Source organism: Doryrhamphus excisus, chromosome 12 (assembly GCF_030265055.1).
Source record: "Doryrhamphus excisus isolate RoL2022-K1 chromosome 12, RoL_Dexc_1.0, whole genome shotgun sequence".
Lineage (NCBI taxonomy): Eukaryota > Metazoa > Chordata > Actinopteri > Syngnathiformes > Syngnathidae > Doryrhamphus > Doryrhamphus excisus.
The window spans coordinates 16,913,930-16,931,709 of record NC_080477.1 but is presented as its reverse complement, the minus strand read 5'-3'; the positions used below and the strand labels follow the sequence as shown (position 1 = coordinate 16,931,709).

At 40.7% G+C, this 17,780-nt stretch overlaps 1 protein-coding gene across 2 annotated transcripts in view; it reads right to left on the bottom strand.

The window, feature by feature from the left end:
* tln2a (talin 2a) overlaps window positions 1-17,780 on the bottom strand; it is an 81,931-nt gene that overhangs the window by 51,818 nt on the left and 12,333 nt on the right. The window contains exons 2-4 of one of the 2 annotated variants that reach the window (XM_058088979.1): window positions 12,356-12,409; window positions 686-850; window positions 120-217 (exon numbers count right to left, since the gene is read on the bottom strand). In XM_058088979.1, coding sequence (XP_057944962.1) covers window positions 120-217; window positions 686-821 — 234 coding nt within the window. In that variant the 5' untranslated portion in view covers window positions 822-850; window positions 12,356-12,409. The remainder of the gene's footprint in view (window positions 1-119; window positions 218-685; window positions 851-12,355; window positions 12,410-17,780) is intronic. The other variant, XM_058088980.1, reaches the window with a different exon arrangement.

The window sequence follows — 17,780 nt, the reverse complement described above, 5'->3', positions numbered from 1 at the left end:
GCTTTAATAACTGTGAGATTTATATTGCAGGGTGGAGCGTATGCAATATAGTAGGTTTTATGGTGTCCATTCAAATAGCAGGGATGGTGTGTATATATTCAAAGAGCACAACTATTTACCCCATTACGGAGCATGTAGTAGTCTAGCGTCCTGCCGGATTCCAACCAGATGCCTTTTCTGGGGTCTTCATCAGACAGAAAGAGGCCATAATCTGAAGCTAGAGCAGAAAAAAATGATTGTGTTGTAACCATCATTACAAATGCACCAATAAGTACGTACATTGAAATGTATTCATACTGTTCATTCATTCATTCATTTTCTACCGAGGGTCGCCAGGGGTGCTGGAGCCCATCCCAGCTGTCTTCAGGCGAGAGGCGGGGTACACCCTGGACTGGTGGCCAGCCAATCACAGGGCACATATAGTCAAACAACCATTCACACTCACATTCATACCTATGGACAATTTGGAGTTGCCAATTAACCTAGCATGTTTTTGGAATGTGGGAGGAAACCGGAGTACCCGGAGAAAACCCACGTATGCACGGGGAGAACATGCAAACTCCACACAGAGATAGCCGAGGGTGGAATCGGACGGGGGTCTCCTAGCTGTGGGGTCTGCGAGCTAACTACTCATCCACCTTGCAGCCTTGTTAGAGAGGTTTCAGTTAAATTTCAGCATTCTCACCCTGTCCGGTTTGAGCCTCAGGAACTCTCTCTCGGATGATCCTGCAGGCGTCGTAGACGGCCGTGGACGGCTCGAACTGCATGGTCTTCACCACGTTGCAGTGGCGAACGCATATTTTCAGTGATAGCACCACCATCTTGGATGGCAGCGGGTTGCAAGCTATACCTGTGCGGAGGAGGAAGAGGTGAAAGTTAAAAAACAACTAGTACGGTATATGTGGACATGATGAATACAGTGGAACTAGGAGTTCACAGCAACAACACAACACCCCCCTTGTATTCACACACACACACACACACACACTAAAGTGGATGCCAGTCCATTCACATTACACAATGACAACATGTGTTGGTCATTCACATGCATACATTTTATAAATATCAACAAATGTGAACTCAAGTCAGTCCATTATTATTTTTGTTCCACCTCAGTTGACAATCATATAAAAGAACAACACAAATCTTGACCCACAGTCCATCAAGCAGAACCCAAACAACATCATCACCATCATCATCACCATCATCACACACTGACAAGCAGAAATGCAATTTCTGTCTTGTTTCGTCTGCATGATGATAAAGTCGATACCGGCTGTGAAAAGTGACAGCACCATTCCTCATATTCTCCCAAAAGTAATACATTCTAATAAAACCAAACAAAAAACTCCAGCAATATTTTTTGTCATTAAATCTTGTCTAAAGAGACAGAAAAAAGGGAAGTGAGATCTTTGAACCCCCCCACTAAACAGAGCATCTCCTGTCTGGCCATCAATGCTAGGCACAGGGCTCCTCTGTGTCTGAGTTCAGAGTTCAAAGGTCAGTCTGAGCCATAGCGGAAAAGACAAGCAGGGTTTCTCTTCTGGCTCCTGACCCTGACTAACACTTGGAGAATTTGCTTCCTATGTGAGATGTGTTCACACGCGGGGGCGGAGGTGTTAGGCCCAGAGTTGACACCCTAGCAAGGGAAGGTGGTGGAAATATGGATAGAAATATTTGCAGTGTATGCTTAGATGAGAATGTTTATAATTAGACATGTCCATAGGTATGAATGTGAGTGTGAATGGTTGTTTGTCTATATGTGCCCTGTGATTGGCTGGCGATCACCCCGCCTCTCCCCCAAAGACAGCTGGGATCGGCAAAAATTTTACTTTATTTTAGTTTTATTGTACAGCGGTTTAATTCCTTTTGCTTGTGTATGATTGAAAAGGGCTGCATGGCGGACAGGTGGTTAGCGCGCAGGCCTCACTCACTAGAAGACCAGAGTTCAATTCCACCCTCTATGTGTGGAGTTTGCATGTTCTCCCCGTGCATGCGTGGGTTTTCTCCGGATACTCCGGTTTCCTCCCACATTCCAAAAACATGCTAGGTTAATTGGAGACTCCAAATTTTCCATAGGTATGAATGTGAGTGTGAATGGTTGTTTGTCTATATGTGCCCTGTGATTGGCTGGCGACCAGTCCAGGGTGTACCCCGCCTCTCGCCCGAATACAGCTGGGATAGGCTCCAGCACCCCCCGCGATCCTCGTGAGGAAAAGCGGTAGAAAATGAATGAATGTTCCTACCTTGAATGCATCAAATTCCCTTTCACTTTGGTGTGAGTCCCGACATTAAAGGGTAAAATGACACAGTCGGCTGGAGCATGTAGCCATTGTTCAATAGATCATTGATGCGGAGCAAGAGCAGGGCCTGCTGGGAACGTCCAGACCTTATTACTGTAACATGGCCTCTAATCCAATAATACCGCAGCCCACAAGTCAGCACCAGACCTGGGCCAGAGAACACACTCAATATTTCGGGCCGAGCACGTCGCTAACCTAGTTTCAGCAAATAAACTAGGCTGGAGCACCGTGCTAATTAGTCCATCTGCCTTCCCTGGCACACCCATAAGTTTGTTTGTGTGGAACAACTGGATGTTTCGGAGCAGATGTTCAGCACATTGCTGCTTAGCCTTAGGTGAGGCCACTTGGCTATGAAAGGGAGATAAGCATTCGTGGTGTAATCATTTTCACCAGGATCTGCAATCAGGATGAACCTTTGAAAGTAGACAGGAAAATTGTTTCATTGTGACATGAGCTAGTTTGATGTTGCTGAAACAAACACAGCGGAAATGATTAACGCCTGGAGCATTTTTGCCCTTTTTAACACAACACTGACATTCCTGCATATTTTTATTTTATCATTTTGATGGATTACTTTTCAGGTCCCTTCACAGCTGTCTATCTATCTATTCACATACATACACACATAATGTCAAAATATGTCCATGCATATTCACCCATAAGGTCAAAATCTGTAATAAAGCAACCACTCATTTATCGCACTTCATTGGTTCCAGACTCAATTCAATGCGGCTTGAAATATCAGTCAAAATCCTCTACAATATCCGCTACTGAAGGGAATGGCTGGAATTGAGTGAGTTAACATTATTAGAGTCCTCTAGACATTAAATAACATCCCTACAGTCACCTCTACACTCTGATTACCCATTATAGTAGACATAACAAGAAAAAAACAAAGACATATGACACATATATAAGACTTGTGTTTGTGTGTGATGCTGTAAATGTTTCAGTGCGGTGGGAGATATGGGACGGACAGGAAGTGATGTCAAAGGTTCAGCTTGGCGTGGCGTGAGATCATAAAACCCTGTTATTCCGGCAATGTGTCTCACTGAATACAATAACAATAACTTTACTGACACCTAGGCTTTGAATGCATCTTCTGAAAGTTTTATATGTATTTTAGTTCATTTTTAGGTAATTTAGGCAAAAAAAAATATATACAAATTCCTTAAATATGCATTTTTAACTTATAATAGGCCATACTCAACCACAAAACAGAATGATTTATAATATAGTAGCGAGGGATGATAGTGTTAAGATGTTGGTTGATTCACATAAGCACAATGGAAACATTTTTCGGTCTATTAACAGTCACACATTATGTCAAAATCTGTCAATCATTTCACAAACACACGAGTGTCCAAATCTGTCTTTCCATTCATATATGTCGATCCATTCGTTCACACACACAAACACTCGCATGAAAGGTAAACATAGCTCTGGTCAGTCAAACTCTGAACATTGACCTGAGTTGAGTACAATCAGTCTATTAAAATGAATATGGTTCTTTCTCGAGTATAATCATATAGTGCATAACGTATATGTAATACTGTATGTCATCTGTTTTGCTTTTGTCTTTCAGAAACCCTAAACTCAAATACGACTTCAGTAGAATGAGGCAGATCTATATCTACCATCGATGTTTGTGCAAATAAATCTCAACAGAATTTCTGGTCAAATCTTTAGTCCCGCACACAGTTCACTTCAGGTTCATGAGGCTGCTAGTGGGCAGCAAGTTTAAAGAGTGCACTTGTAAAAATGAAGTGGAGCTCAGCCACATCCTGTTCTGTATTCAGAACGTGACTCCTAATTCACTTCACACTTCAATTTCATTTTTTTCTTTTTTTTTTACACTGCAAATGCAGCCGCGTCATTAGAGATTTCAGAATACAGCACAGTCCACATTGCTAATCCATCCATCTGCGTGGAACTGATGAATAGAGCTGAAACTATTTCAATAAAGTCATCAAGTTATCGATACACTCTTGAAACACAGCCACCGGCCATTAATAAAACCTCTTATTCCAACAATCACATTTGCAGTAAACAACGACATTAGCAGCCTCTGTCTTTTTCCACAGTGGTAACAAAGTGGTCGGCTGGAGCCACATGGATCCACAAAGTCTATGGCAATTGATTATTCACAATTGTTTTATGCATAACTGTGTTAGTCAGGAAAAAACTACAGAGTTGACCAGTGGTGACATCATCAACAGGTGACGGAGCTGACTTCTGGTCCCTGTTTCTATGTATTAGCAAGATGTTAAGAAAAATGTCTGTCTAGTCTATGCAGTGTATTAACAACACAACAACACATACCATATTGCACTTTGTTTGTTTGAGTTGCCACAGCGGATCTTTTCGACCCCCATACTGATTTTTCCTGACAAATACAGACGATGCTTACTAGTGGAGATTCGAACTAATTTAATTTAATTTAAAAATGAATAATTTAAAAATTCGGTGTCCTGCGGGCTAGTGTCCTGCGGGCCACATTTGGCCCGCGGGCCACGTGTTTGAGGCCCCCGCCTTGATATGAAAGTTTGATGTTAGTGCGGCCCGCCCAAGTTTGATATGGATGCTGTATGGTATCATGTACCCAGAAAAAATTATTACGTTTTATTAATGTTCATGTTAAAGGTTAAATAACTGTTAATAGTTATCCTCCCTATCCGTGTGGAAGTGGTACGTTTTTGGCTATTTAAGTTTAAAGGAAATAACTTGAAGGCTAGGTCGCTAGCTCTCTAGTTTGCGAGTTAGCATGTGTCTCAAGACCCTGCAGTTGCGCAATATGGTGTAAATAAAAGAAAAATAAATGTGACTATTGTCATTTTTCCATGTCTACGGGGCTCTAATAATGCTTTGTTAATTTTAATCAGAAAAAAATAATTTGTCTACCCACCAACTATATGTGGTTTCTTAAGTTTTTATTATTTGCCGTTTTATTATTATTATCATTATATTTATTTATATGGTTTTCTTTATTCTTGATTTGTTTATTTATTTTTCATCTTATTTTGTGCAGAAAAATAAAAATTAAGAGAACAGTGGAATGTTTTATCAGAGCTTTTCTTGTAGAAAATCTGAACCAAAGCACTGAAAAAGTTTGTATATTTTTCTGTTTTTAATAAATTTGTTGGGTTTTTTTTTTTGGAAAACCTGATGCGGCCCAGCCTTGCCCAGACCCTAGCTCCAGTGGCCCTCAGGTAAATTGAGTTTGAGTTTATCAGCATCAAACAGTGAACTGTAAAAACACCATCACCCACACACATCAAACCACTCTTCTGTGTTGTCATCTTCAATTCAATGTTGTGCTTCTCTTTGTTTTATACATTGTTTACCGACAATAGCATTAGGTTACTATTAGGTCTGCCAGAAAGACAGACAAAAAGACAAAAAGGTCGGATATCAATAGAAATGTTGTATGCAATGATCCACCCTTGTGGCGAAGGGGGTCAGTGACACGGTTTGTTCCAATGGCGTCTTGTCTTTGTGTGCACATGAATGAAAAAGAATGGGGCAGGTGATGGTCTCTGAGGCAATGCTGGTGTCAGGTTTCATGCAAGCAGGCAACCAACCGCCCAACACTCCGCCCTGAACCAACATAGCTTGACCATTCTCCACCATCCACTTGTCTGCTCCTCATTTCGCCGGGAATGAAAGTCAACTGTGACAGGAAATGGAATCAATGAAGCCTCTACACCAGAAGGGGAAAATCTATTTGACATCTTTTTGGTACATTTGCCACACCATTGCTCTACTGTGAAAAGCCACTGGAAAAGTCAACTGCAAGAGACATGTTTCAGCTACCACTTCAAGAACCTTTTTCCTCTTCTGTTTTAAATTGGGCATTTTTACTGACAAAACCAGGTTTGACTTCTGAGTAGGATAACATTTAATCGGAGGTAATTCCTTTATTAATTCATAAACACCGCCCGTTCACATGTCGGTCATTTAATTCAAACATACATTGCCTTTCACATTAAAGCATAATGCAAACACCATTGGTCCGGTCACACATACAATGATGTTAAAAATGATATGCCCCTTCCGGATTTCTTAGTTTTTTGCATGTTTTTAACAAATTTAAATATTAGTCAATGATAACACAACTGAACACAAAATGCTGTTTTTAAATGAAACTTTTCGAAATGAAAAAGTGATCACCCCCCTTTTAAAACGTAAATGAGATGGAGATATATCAGTCTGGAAAAGGTTGTAAAGACTTCTAAATTTTTGGGACTCCAGCAAACCGCAGTGAGAGCCATTATCCACAAATGATGACAACATGGAACAGTGGAGAACCTTCCCAGGAGTGGTCGACCAACCAAAATGACCCCAAAGAGCACAGCAATGACTAATCCAAGAGGTCACAAAAGACCCCACAGTAACATCCAAAGAACTGCAGGCATGAAAGTTGCCTCAGTTGACGCAACTTTAAAAAAAGACACTGCGCAAAAACCGCCTGCATCCAGAGATCCAAGATGAAAACCACTGCTGAGCAAAAAAATAACAATTTTACCAGCAAACATCTTGATGAGCCCCAAGACAAAAGAACATCATACCAACAGTAAAATATAGTGGTGGTAGTGTGATGGTCTGGGGCTGTTTTAATGCTTGAGGAGCTGGAGGACTTTTGGGCATCTGTACATGACCTCAAGCTGAAACCAACTTGGGTTCTGCAGCAGGACAATGATCCAAAACACATCAGCAAGTCCAACTTTGAATGGCTGAATGAAGATTTTGGCGTTGCCTAGTCAAGGTCTTGACCTTATTAATAAAGTGCTTTATTTAGAAACTGCATTTTCTGTTCAGTTGTGTTGTCATTGACTAATATTTCAATATTTTTGGTGATCTGAAACAAAATGTGGCATGTAAAAAATAAATCACACCACTGTACATGTACGGTAAATGACTGTCTATTCACATACACACACATATTGCTAACATCTGCATATCCAGTCATACACACTAACACAGGGGCCTCAAACTCAAATTTACCTGGGGGCCACTGGAGCTAGGGTCTGGGTGAGGCTGGGCCGCATCAGGTTTTCAAAAAAAATGTTTTTAATTAAAAATAGGAAAAGAAAAACTGTCTTCAATGGTTTTGCTTCTCCTATCCAACACTTTTTCAGTGCTTTTGTTTCCGGTTGTTACTGTTCTCAAATATCTTAATTTTTATTTTTCTACACAAAATAAAAAAATTCTGGGTTCATGATACCATACAGCATCCACATCAAAATAACATTAAACTTTCATATCAAGGCGGGGGCCTCAAACTTGCGTCCAGTGGGCCGCATTTGGCCCGTGGGCCACCAGTTTGAGACCACTGCACTAACATGTGTTTGTCACTTCACGTACACAGTACACACATGATTTAACACAAATGGTCCACTCCAAAATGTATTCAAAATATTTGTTTTCTGAGGCCCCTGTCAGTCATGACATTTTAGAATCATCATCACGGTTCGATTCTGCCACATGTACATACACACATAATATCAATATCTGTCTATCAACGCATTAAATGTGAACCCAAGAGTAAATGAGGGTAAAGTGACCATGGTCATAGACCTCTTAGCTATCTGAGTCATCTATTTTACCAAGGAGTGGAACATATACATATGGGAGATTCTCAGGAAACACATGCGAGGCATATGCAGGTCAGAGAAGGAATAATTGACAAAAGTTACACAAATATTTGTGCTCCCTTGTTGACTTTAGGGACAGACATGCAAACGTTGATATGTAGGTAGTGCACCATTAACGAAATGATTAATTGTGGTCTGCTTTACTTAGAAAAGGCAGCAGCAGGCAAACAGTAACCAATAAAAAAGTGACAGTTGAAGAAACAGGGTCAACAGCGGACCTGGAAAGTTACAAGCTTGGAATACTGTATATAATACCGTATTTTCCGGACTATATGTTGCACTTTTTTTCAGAGGTTGGCTGTTCCTGCGACTTATACTCCAGAGCGACTTATAAATGAAAAAACTGTTTATGTTACATAAACACTGGACACCTTTTCTGTTTATGTTTATTTTTTGTGTAGCTGAATAACCATTGTGTTAGCATAGCTTACACCTATTCAGCCTGTTCTCAATTATTTTATTAATGTTAGAACTTGCCTTCCGAGAGGACGTAATGTCTGTTTTGGTCAAGTAGTTTGTAAAATAATAAAATAAAATTACCCGCCCCTGTGATTGGCTGGCGACCAGTCCAGGGTGTACCCTGCCTCTCGCCCGAAGACAGCTGGGATAGGCTCCAGCACCCCCCGCGACCCTCGTGAGGAAAAGCGGTAGAAAATGAATGAATGAATGAATGAAAATTACCCGCAAAAAAATGCGACTTATGTATGTTTTTTTTCTACCTAATTATGCATTTTTGGCCTTGTGCGACTTATACTCCGGAGCTACTTATAGTCTTTCATCAGAAAAAAAGGTTGTTTCCACCTTTTTCTGTTCCTTAGTAATAAGCAGTAGAACATAGGTAAATTTCAGGAAAATATCAGCTCCCCACAAAAAAAGGGAGAAAAATTTTTTTGTGAAAAAATTTGAAACATAGTTTTCAAATTTGACACAAATTTAGCTATATACATTTAGCCAAATTGTTTAAGCAATGATTAATTGAGGGGAAATTAACTCCAATACGTCCAGGGTGAATCGGAGATGAAACTCAAAGGCATGGCAGTTTTCCAACGCAATAACAAGCCCAAACCCACCGAAGAATTTTTGGTTGAGTAGTTTGTAAAATAAATGACCTGCAAAAAATTCGACTTATACTCCAGTGCGACTTATGTATGTTTTTTTCTACCTAATTATGCATTTTTGGCCTTGTGCGACTTATACTCCGGAGCGATTTATTGCCCAGAAAATACGGTACTTGATTCCAGACTCCACCCCAACACGTCTATCCCACAGTAGTGACGTGCGGATTGATACTAAAATATCATTACATCCAATACCGGCTCTTCATGTTCTAAAATATTATATCAGGGGTTCAATATCGGAAGTGATAAAGTTGTATCGGGAAATCCCTAAAATCAGCGCTTAGAAGCTTCAGCAAGTCAATAAAAGTTGGTATGTACAAAAAAGATCTGACATAATCTCAGTGATTTGTAAGTGTATATTAATACATGGCTTATGACTCTGCGGCGACTATCGCATTTAGTTAAAAGCGATGATTCTTGCTGTCAGATGGAGCTTTAGCGTGATCCTTTTGCTCAACGCCGCCCCTAAATGAATGCACATTGTTGTATAATATTACCTACGTTTAATTGGTCGTGCAAAAGTAATACATTATTGTATTTAAGACATGTGAGAAGGTTAACTTTAGTCTATCAGTAATACTTTTACATCCTACTACGATGACTCAGTTGCTATTTTCGAGGCTTCCATGCATGCAAAGGCATCAGGACATCCATGATAGCCGTCTAGTCAAGGGTGCCAATGAGGCCAATGCCTGTCGTTTGAGAAGACTACATCCTGGTGACTGGACCCGCACTAGCAGGTTCAGATTCACTACATAGGAGCCAGCCAGACGCTGTCATGTCCACGCCAGTCGCGTCACAGCTAAGGATAGTCTCAAAGTCGTAGTGTTACCCGAGCCGCCACGGCTCATCCACTGCAGCGTCCTCCGACACTGAGCTACTAATTGCTCCCAGTGAGCAACTCTTGCAGCTTGCAGTGCGGGAAAGTCAACGTTTATGTCATATTTAGTCATAATATTTCAATATTGTAGGGCGGCACGGCGGTTAGCGCGCAGACCTCACAGCTAGGAGACCAGGGTTCAATTCCACCCTCGGCCATCTCTGTGTGGAGTTTGCATGTTCTCCCCGTGCATGTGTGGGTTTTCTCTGGGTACTCCGGTTTCCTCCCACATTCCAAAAACATGCTAGGTTAATTGGCGACTCCAAATTGTCCATAGGTATGAATGTGAGTGTGAATGGTTGTTTGTCTATATGTGCCCTGTGATTGGCTGGCGACCAGTCCAGGGTGTACCCCACCTCTCGCCCAAAGACAGCTGGGATAGGCTCCAGCACCTCGTGACCTCGTGAGGAAAATGAATTTCACTATTGTTATTATTTATTGACCCATTTATGCATATTTCTAGAATGTTTATGTTCAGTATGTATGTTTCTATAATCATTTTGTTTTTACTTTTTAGGGAGTGGATTAGTTTTCTTTTCTTTTTAAAATTAGGTATGGGTATCACCACACTTTTCCTTATTGCAATAATTAATACCTTTATGATGGTGCTCCAAAAAAACAACAAAAAACACAATAAGCCAAATGAAAGCAAAAAAGTACTGTAATTTCCAGAGTATAATCTGCTACTTTTTTCTTAAACTTTGAACCCTGCGGCTCGTACAGTGGTAACTAATCCTAACTAATCCTTTAAATACTTGCTCTAATATGACCTTTTCAAAAAATTAATAACTTTTCTTTTCCATTTTAAACTTGTATTAGTACTTGTTTGTATATTTCACAGCTATACCTTTTGAGTGTTAAGTTGCTGTGTGATGACTTTAGCGTTGTTTGTAAAATGACACCATAAGTCAGACCGTTACATTGAGTAACAGCTTCCTGCAAAATCCAATGGTTCAACCTTGTTCTGAGTTTTTTTCATAGCTCCTGATTGGCTCCTCTCAAATGAAGAGCTGCTTGGTCCTCACAGACTTGTGTAGAAATCATTTTTTTTCATCTCAATTTCGTACTTTACGCTACTTGTAGTGCTAATCCTTTCCATTCACACTGAGCTGAAGTGTCATCCACTTTAATGAAATCTTGCAGGATTTGCTGACGTCTTGTATGATGATGATGACCACAGCATTTAATGATTCACGGTTCCTCTTTAATGTGTTTCAACAAGGAAAGCCCATTGGAGTGCTTGTATTAATAGGCCCTCTGTTAGGATTCAAACATGAAACGAACACTAATTAGCTCCTTTTCAGGAATACTCAACACTGGCAAAACGGGGGAACAAAAAAATAATGTGCCAGCATTTTAAAAGGGTCACAGCAAAGGACTGCACGTATAACTGCTCACTTTTTAACAAAAGCACATATCTGATTAAGTTCTCTCGATGCTCCGAACAGGACAGCAGCTCATTAAAGACTGGGAAGACGCACAGCTGCCAGTGCGAGGGGTTGGAGTGCCATCCCAGCGAGTGGCATAGCACCAGATGCTGCCTCTTAATTGGCCTGTGAAAGCGCCTCGCTGAGTCAGCTTAAAAAATGTACGCCGTCATGGAGTGACGCATGACAGTCTGATGGTAAACCATTTTCCCTCCGGCACTTAAAAGCAACGCAGTGCCAAATTACACAAACCACAAAAACGCATACTGAAAGGTGATAAATACATTGAATGAATAATAAATATCATAATGTATCAACCAAAACTAAAAATAAACATCTCGAATAAGTCATTTACTATACGTACTGTTGATGTTTCTGTCAATGTTTACAATCCTGAACAACAATATTTGTCCCATTTTTCCTCCCTGCGTATTGTTTAATCAATCATTAATCAGCTCTATAAATATATAAATAAAAAAATATGCTCTAACTATGAAAAAAAATTGTTCCGTCCTTCCTCCTTGTGTGTGTGTGTTTATTTAATTATTAATGAATTGTTTATGAATTATTTATTTTACTTGTGCATTGTTTATTTATTATTTATCAATTGTTATATTTGCTTTTAATTAACTGTATTCCGCCTACTTTATTTAAAATATTATTTCATAATTTTTGGGGGGCTCGGACAACAGATACAGCTCATGCGGGTTTGTTAAAAATGCCCCCCCCACACACACACACAGCAGTGTTGAAGCATTTAAGACTATGACAGAGGACTTTCATGCAAATCAATGAGCTTCTGTTACCATGGCAACCCTCAGCCACTGACAAGAAAGTGTCTTTTTTTTTACCTCTGCAAATAAAAAAAAAAAACAAAACAAAACCCATTCTCAGCCTTCATGTGTTAATTGACGCAGAAACACCATCTGGGGGAAACAACACATGCTAACATTAGCGTCAACGCTAACGTTACCTTACTGCTGAAAGGTGAAAGGGGCGCCTTGCTTGTGTGTGCTGATCTTCACACCTGAAAAGACAAACAAGGGTTTTAAGTGAGGCACTGACTAAGAATTATTACTAAAATACTCATATTAATCAATCAATAATGCAATTAAAACGCAAATCAATGATCCATGGAAATAGCAACAAATCCAAAATGGCTGACTCTTGTGTGCTTTTTAACATCATAACACAACTTTAACCAATCATGAATTCATTTGTTTTTAAATGCTCTAATCCTATGAGAATCCAAAATCATGTCGAGTTGGGACCAGCTGCCGTGTGATGACAACACAGTTACCAACAAACCCCGCCCCTTTCTGACTCTAATGTAACCATACGCCCCCCAAGAGTGTCACTTACTCATGGACACCGGCGGCAAATAGTCTCACGTTTCTTATGACTCACCTTTGTTCCAGCAGTCAAGACATGATGATAATGTTCCCATAGTGTGTGCACAATGATGATTAAACAGGAAATAATGTTACATAAGTATACACCATGGGTGTGCCATTCCTTTCTTGTGTATATGTTGTAGCATTGTAAAAGTTTCCCTTGAAACATACAGCAGCCCCCCCCCCCTCAAAAAAAAAACATTGGGAAATTTAATCAAATGTCCATCCATAGTAATAAATAGACAAAAAGCATACTTCATTCAAAATTCAGATTAAACTAAATGAATATAATTCACTTAAAATTGTACAAACTGAGTGAGTAAATAACCTTAATTGTTATTTACTGGACAGCACGTTTACAAAATAAACATTTTTAATGTTAGAATTATATAACTGAACTGAAATATTATGCTAAGAGTCCACTGGGCCGGCGCCAGTTGGTGCCAGTTCACGCCAATGCAATTTGTTGTGGCGCCTGGTGGCGCCAATAAGGTGCCTAGTGGTGTGCAGTGGCTCAAACTGCTTCCCAACTGGCTCGTGGTGGCCCGTAACGGTGGCAAAAATGATTGAGTTTGGCGGCAAGAAAATTTAAAAATGTTTAAAATCTTCATGTCCACCGAGTGGAACCAAATGTCACAAACAATCCGCCTATTGGAATCCACTGGAATATAATGGTGCGAGTTAAGTAGCGCCAATGATGCTAGGAGTCTACTGGGCTGGCGCCAGTTGGTGCCAGTTTGCGCCAAAGATTATGTGATTGGCGTATAGTGGCCCGCTGTAGCGCCGAATTAATGTTCGCTTGGCATGTTGCCATGTTGCCATTATTCGGCACCACAGCGAGCCACTACACGCCAATCACATAATCTTTGGCTCGAACTGGCGCCGGGCCAGTGGACTCCTAGCATTAATTTCTAAATAATTTGCTCCTATATTCTATGAAACTTTGTCAATGGGACAGCGTACAGTAATCCCATGTTTAACGCTGGTAACTAGTCACAGACCTGACAGTGATACTTGACTTTCCACAGAGTAGGATTCCTTAACTATGAAGTTAAATATTTTACGAATAGTTTAAGACCTTCTAAATATGTTTTCTTTGACATTATTAGAACTCTGTAGACATGAACTAAAACCCGTCTGGCCTCCTTTACTCGTATTACCTAATAAGACAAACTTTTGTGTTGCTATATATGTGTTCCCTAGGGGAGCTGAGTAGTGGGTGGACAGGAAGTGGTGTCAGGGGGTTCAGAATTGAGTTTTATGACCGTAACAATAACCCGTGTTTCTATTAAGAACTATTGTACCTGTTGCAAAATAATTCAAACATGCAATAAAATCCTGTTGTTCTGGTGCTTGTGTGTCTCAGCGACCATTGCAGTAACCTTATTGATACCTGATGACCATTGTAGAACACTACATATCATGACAGCGTCTTTGAATGCCTTATATTTGTATTTTAGTCCATTTAATCACCAGACGAGTACAATGAAAAATATGTGACGATATATTGCAATCTATTAATTCCATTTCTACAATGTGACTCTTCTGCACTCTGTGTGTATGCTACAGCCCCGTCGCCACCCACGACGACAGCGACAGCCAATTCGTGCTAACCATGCTAAAGTGAAAAAAAGAAGCAGATTCAAGACTTATTTTGGTAACTAACGAGATGTCGGAGTTTACATGACTAAAACAACAGTTTAAGCGTGTAAACAGTCACTTAGAGCATAGCAAGGGTTGGGCATGAGGCAAATGAGTTCGTTATTTTAAATGAACTTCTATCTGCAACCTGAACTCAATTCCTTAATGATGGCATTGCATGATGATATCTTATTAATATGCCAGCTTCATATTAAACCTCAAAGCACGATCTGCTGTCCTGAGGATCAAAGCAGCATAAAAGGCATAAAACGAAATCCCTAGAAAGTGAAGAACACATTGTGGTAAAGAAACACTAATCTTTTTTTTTTTTTTTGCCATGGGGAAAATAATAAAGAGAAACCTTATCTTGAGAAACTTCACAGATTTACATTCTTTAGGGGGGGGGTCACTTCCAATAAAGTCAAAATGCTGACTTTAGGAAACATGGAGGAACCACTTCTAGACCATGACCAGCCAGCCAGCAGCTAAATCACAACATAATGCACTAAAAAAGTAAAGACTCTCATATGACCGCCCCCCCCCCCCCACTCCCACCCCCCAAGGTGTCCAGAGGTGGGGTCCAGGGGGTAATGTTAGGAAGTCAAATATGCCACTCAGGAATTCATTGTTGCGTCCATCCTGGGGAGCGCTTCGACAACATGGTGCCTGTGAAATCTTGCCCTTGTAAGCCCACCCCCCCCCCTTGCCCCCCCAACCCCCTTGGCTCCCTCTAAATTAAAACCTCTCACTGTGGCTTGTTCTCACATCATCAACACAGCTGGATGACATAAGGGGGAGTATGTCTGCAACCTGGCACCTTCAGTCCAAATATGAACCCAATACATCACTTGCATGATTACAAATCATCTTTCTTCAAGTTCCAAAAGGACATCAATTATATAAGGGGGGGGGGTAATTTTGAGGGCTTTGTTATATGAAAATACATTAAAAACAGTTGGGTTTTTGCTACATGTAATTGATCATGGCACAGCGCCATGACAACAGCCGTCCTCTTGCCTCTTTGAAGGCAAAGCAAATAATTGGAAAAAAAACACCAGGTTGCTGCTTGAATATTCTGTTAAAATAATAATAATAAAAAAAACAAAATGTTTGTCAAATAGCTACAGTAAAACAATAAACATACACAAAAATACAAACATGACGTTTGTCATGAGGGTCGCGGGGGTGCTGGAGCCTATCCCAGCTGTCTTCGGGCGATAGGCAGGGTACACCCTGGACTGGAGGCCAGCCAATCACAGGGCACATATAGACAAACAACCATTCACACTCACATTCATACCTATGGACAATTTGGAGTCGCCAATTAACCTAGCATGTTTTTGGAATGTGGGAGGAAACCGGAGTACCCGGAAAAAACTCACGCATGCACGGGGAGAACATGCAAACTCCACACAGAGATGGCCGAGGGTGGAATTGAACCCTGGTCTCCTAGCTGTGAGGTCTGCGTGCTCACCACTAGACCACCGTGCCGCCCTGTGTTAAAATAACGGAATCAAATATGATGGATTGTTCATGCCGCAATTGTCATTTCCAAAAAAAAATGGCTACAAATGAACCCCATATCATCAACCGACATGACGACATTCTATATGCTAACTGCAGTCCAACTGAGTCACATCTTCCTCTTTAGGGTCGAGATTCTCATCTGCTTGTTCTGTACTTTTGCCTTTTTCGGAGAGTTAAGGACATCTGGAGTGCAGCTGTTGCTATGCATCACACATGCATACACACACACACACACACACACACACACACACACAGTTGCCACATAGCGGCCTCGGCAGAGGTTAAGGGGTCAGGAGCCCTGTGTCCATGCGGACCATTTTAATCTGCTCTAGCTATAGACAATCTGTGGAAATGAAACACTACACAACAAGTGTGTACTCACAAAAATAGGCACAAATCCACCCCCCCACCCCACCATCACACACACACACAATAGAGAGTCCCTCTCGTGTGTCTTCTATACAAGGCAACCATTCCACACTCTCTTGGGACAGCAGAGATTCTTACTGATTGCCATTGCAGAAGGCAGGGGGCGGCGTGTGTGTGTGTGTGTGTGTGTTGAGCTAATTCAATTACAGCCTCTCCTTCCCATTCCAATTCCATGAATGGAATGAAACTCACAAAGTTGGGGGGGGGGGGGTGAAATAATGTGTTTATATTGGCGATTGACATTCATTTGTGTGCACGTGTGAGAACGGAGGCAGTTGTCCGTGTGTCTTTGTTGGTTGAATTACATCACTGGAAGCATCTCCATCAGATCACAAACGGCCAATAAAAAATAAGTATATTTTGGGGATGGGTGGGGGGGCTTTTACCCCAATAAAAAATAAAACACATCCCCATGGGTAGCATTCCAGCAGTCGTCCCCTGCAGCCAATATGAACATGCATCTCTGTGTGTGTGTGTGTGTGTTGCATCCTCACAAGTAGTTTTATGCCACTATATATATTATAATATGGCTCCCCCAGTCATAAAAGTTAAGTTTGCCGTTAGAGCAAACACACGCTGCTGATATTCTCATGACACAAAATAAAAATGGTGCACTGTTTATGACACTTTGCATTAAAAGGGCCAAAACATGAAAGCGGAAGTATTAAAAAAAAAGGGGCAAAATAGACCAAAGGCACAGCATTAATACTAAAATGAGAATTAAAGAGGTTCTCTGAGCTGAAGCTTTATATCCTTGAAGCAAATGCACACCCCATTCAAGGGAGATTACGCTCTAAAGAACACATCCTGCCAGGGTATTACATTTGCAAAGTTCCTGTATAGCAATAAATAATACCATGATCAGTGACCACTATGTATGCATGGGAAATAAATACAAATGGCTTTTAAGGATGAAATGAATATGACTGAAAAGATATGTATGTTTGTCTTCCCATAACAAAAGGGGGACATTTGACAAGTCAACATATCACGCCAAGATCATTTACATCAGGGGTCTCAAACACGCGGCCCGCGGGCCAATTGTGGCCCCCAAGACACCAGTTTGAGGCCCCCGCCTTGATATGAAAGTTTAATGTTAGTGCGGCCCGCATAAGTTTTTATATGGATGCTGTATGGTATCATGTACCCAGAAAAAATATTACGTTTGATTAATGTTCATGTTAAAGGTTAAATAACTGTTATGGAGTTATCCTCCCTATCCGTGTGGAAGTGGTAAGTTTTTGGCTATTTAAGTTTAAAGGAAATAACTTGAAGGCTACCGTTTAGGTCGCCTGCTCTCTAGTTTGCGAGTTAGCATGTGTCTCAAGACCCTGCAGTTGCGCAATATGTTGTAAATAAAAAGTATAAATGTGACTATAGTCGTGTTTTGTCATGTCTACAGGGCTC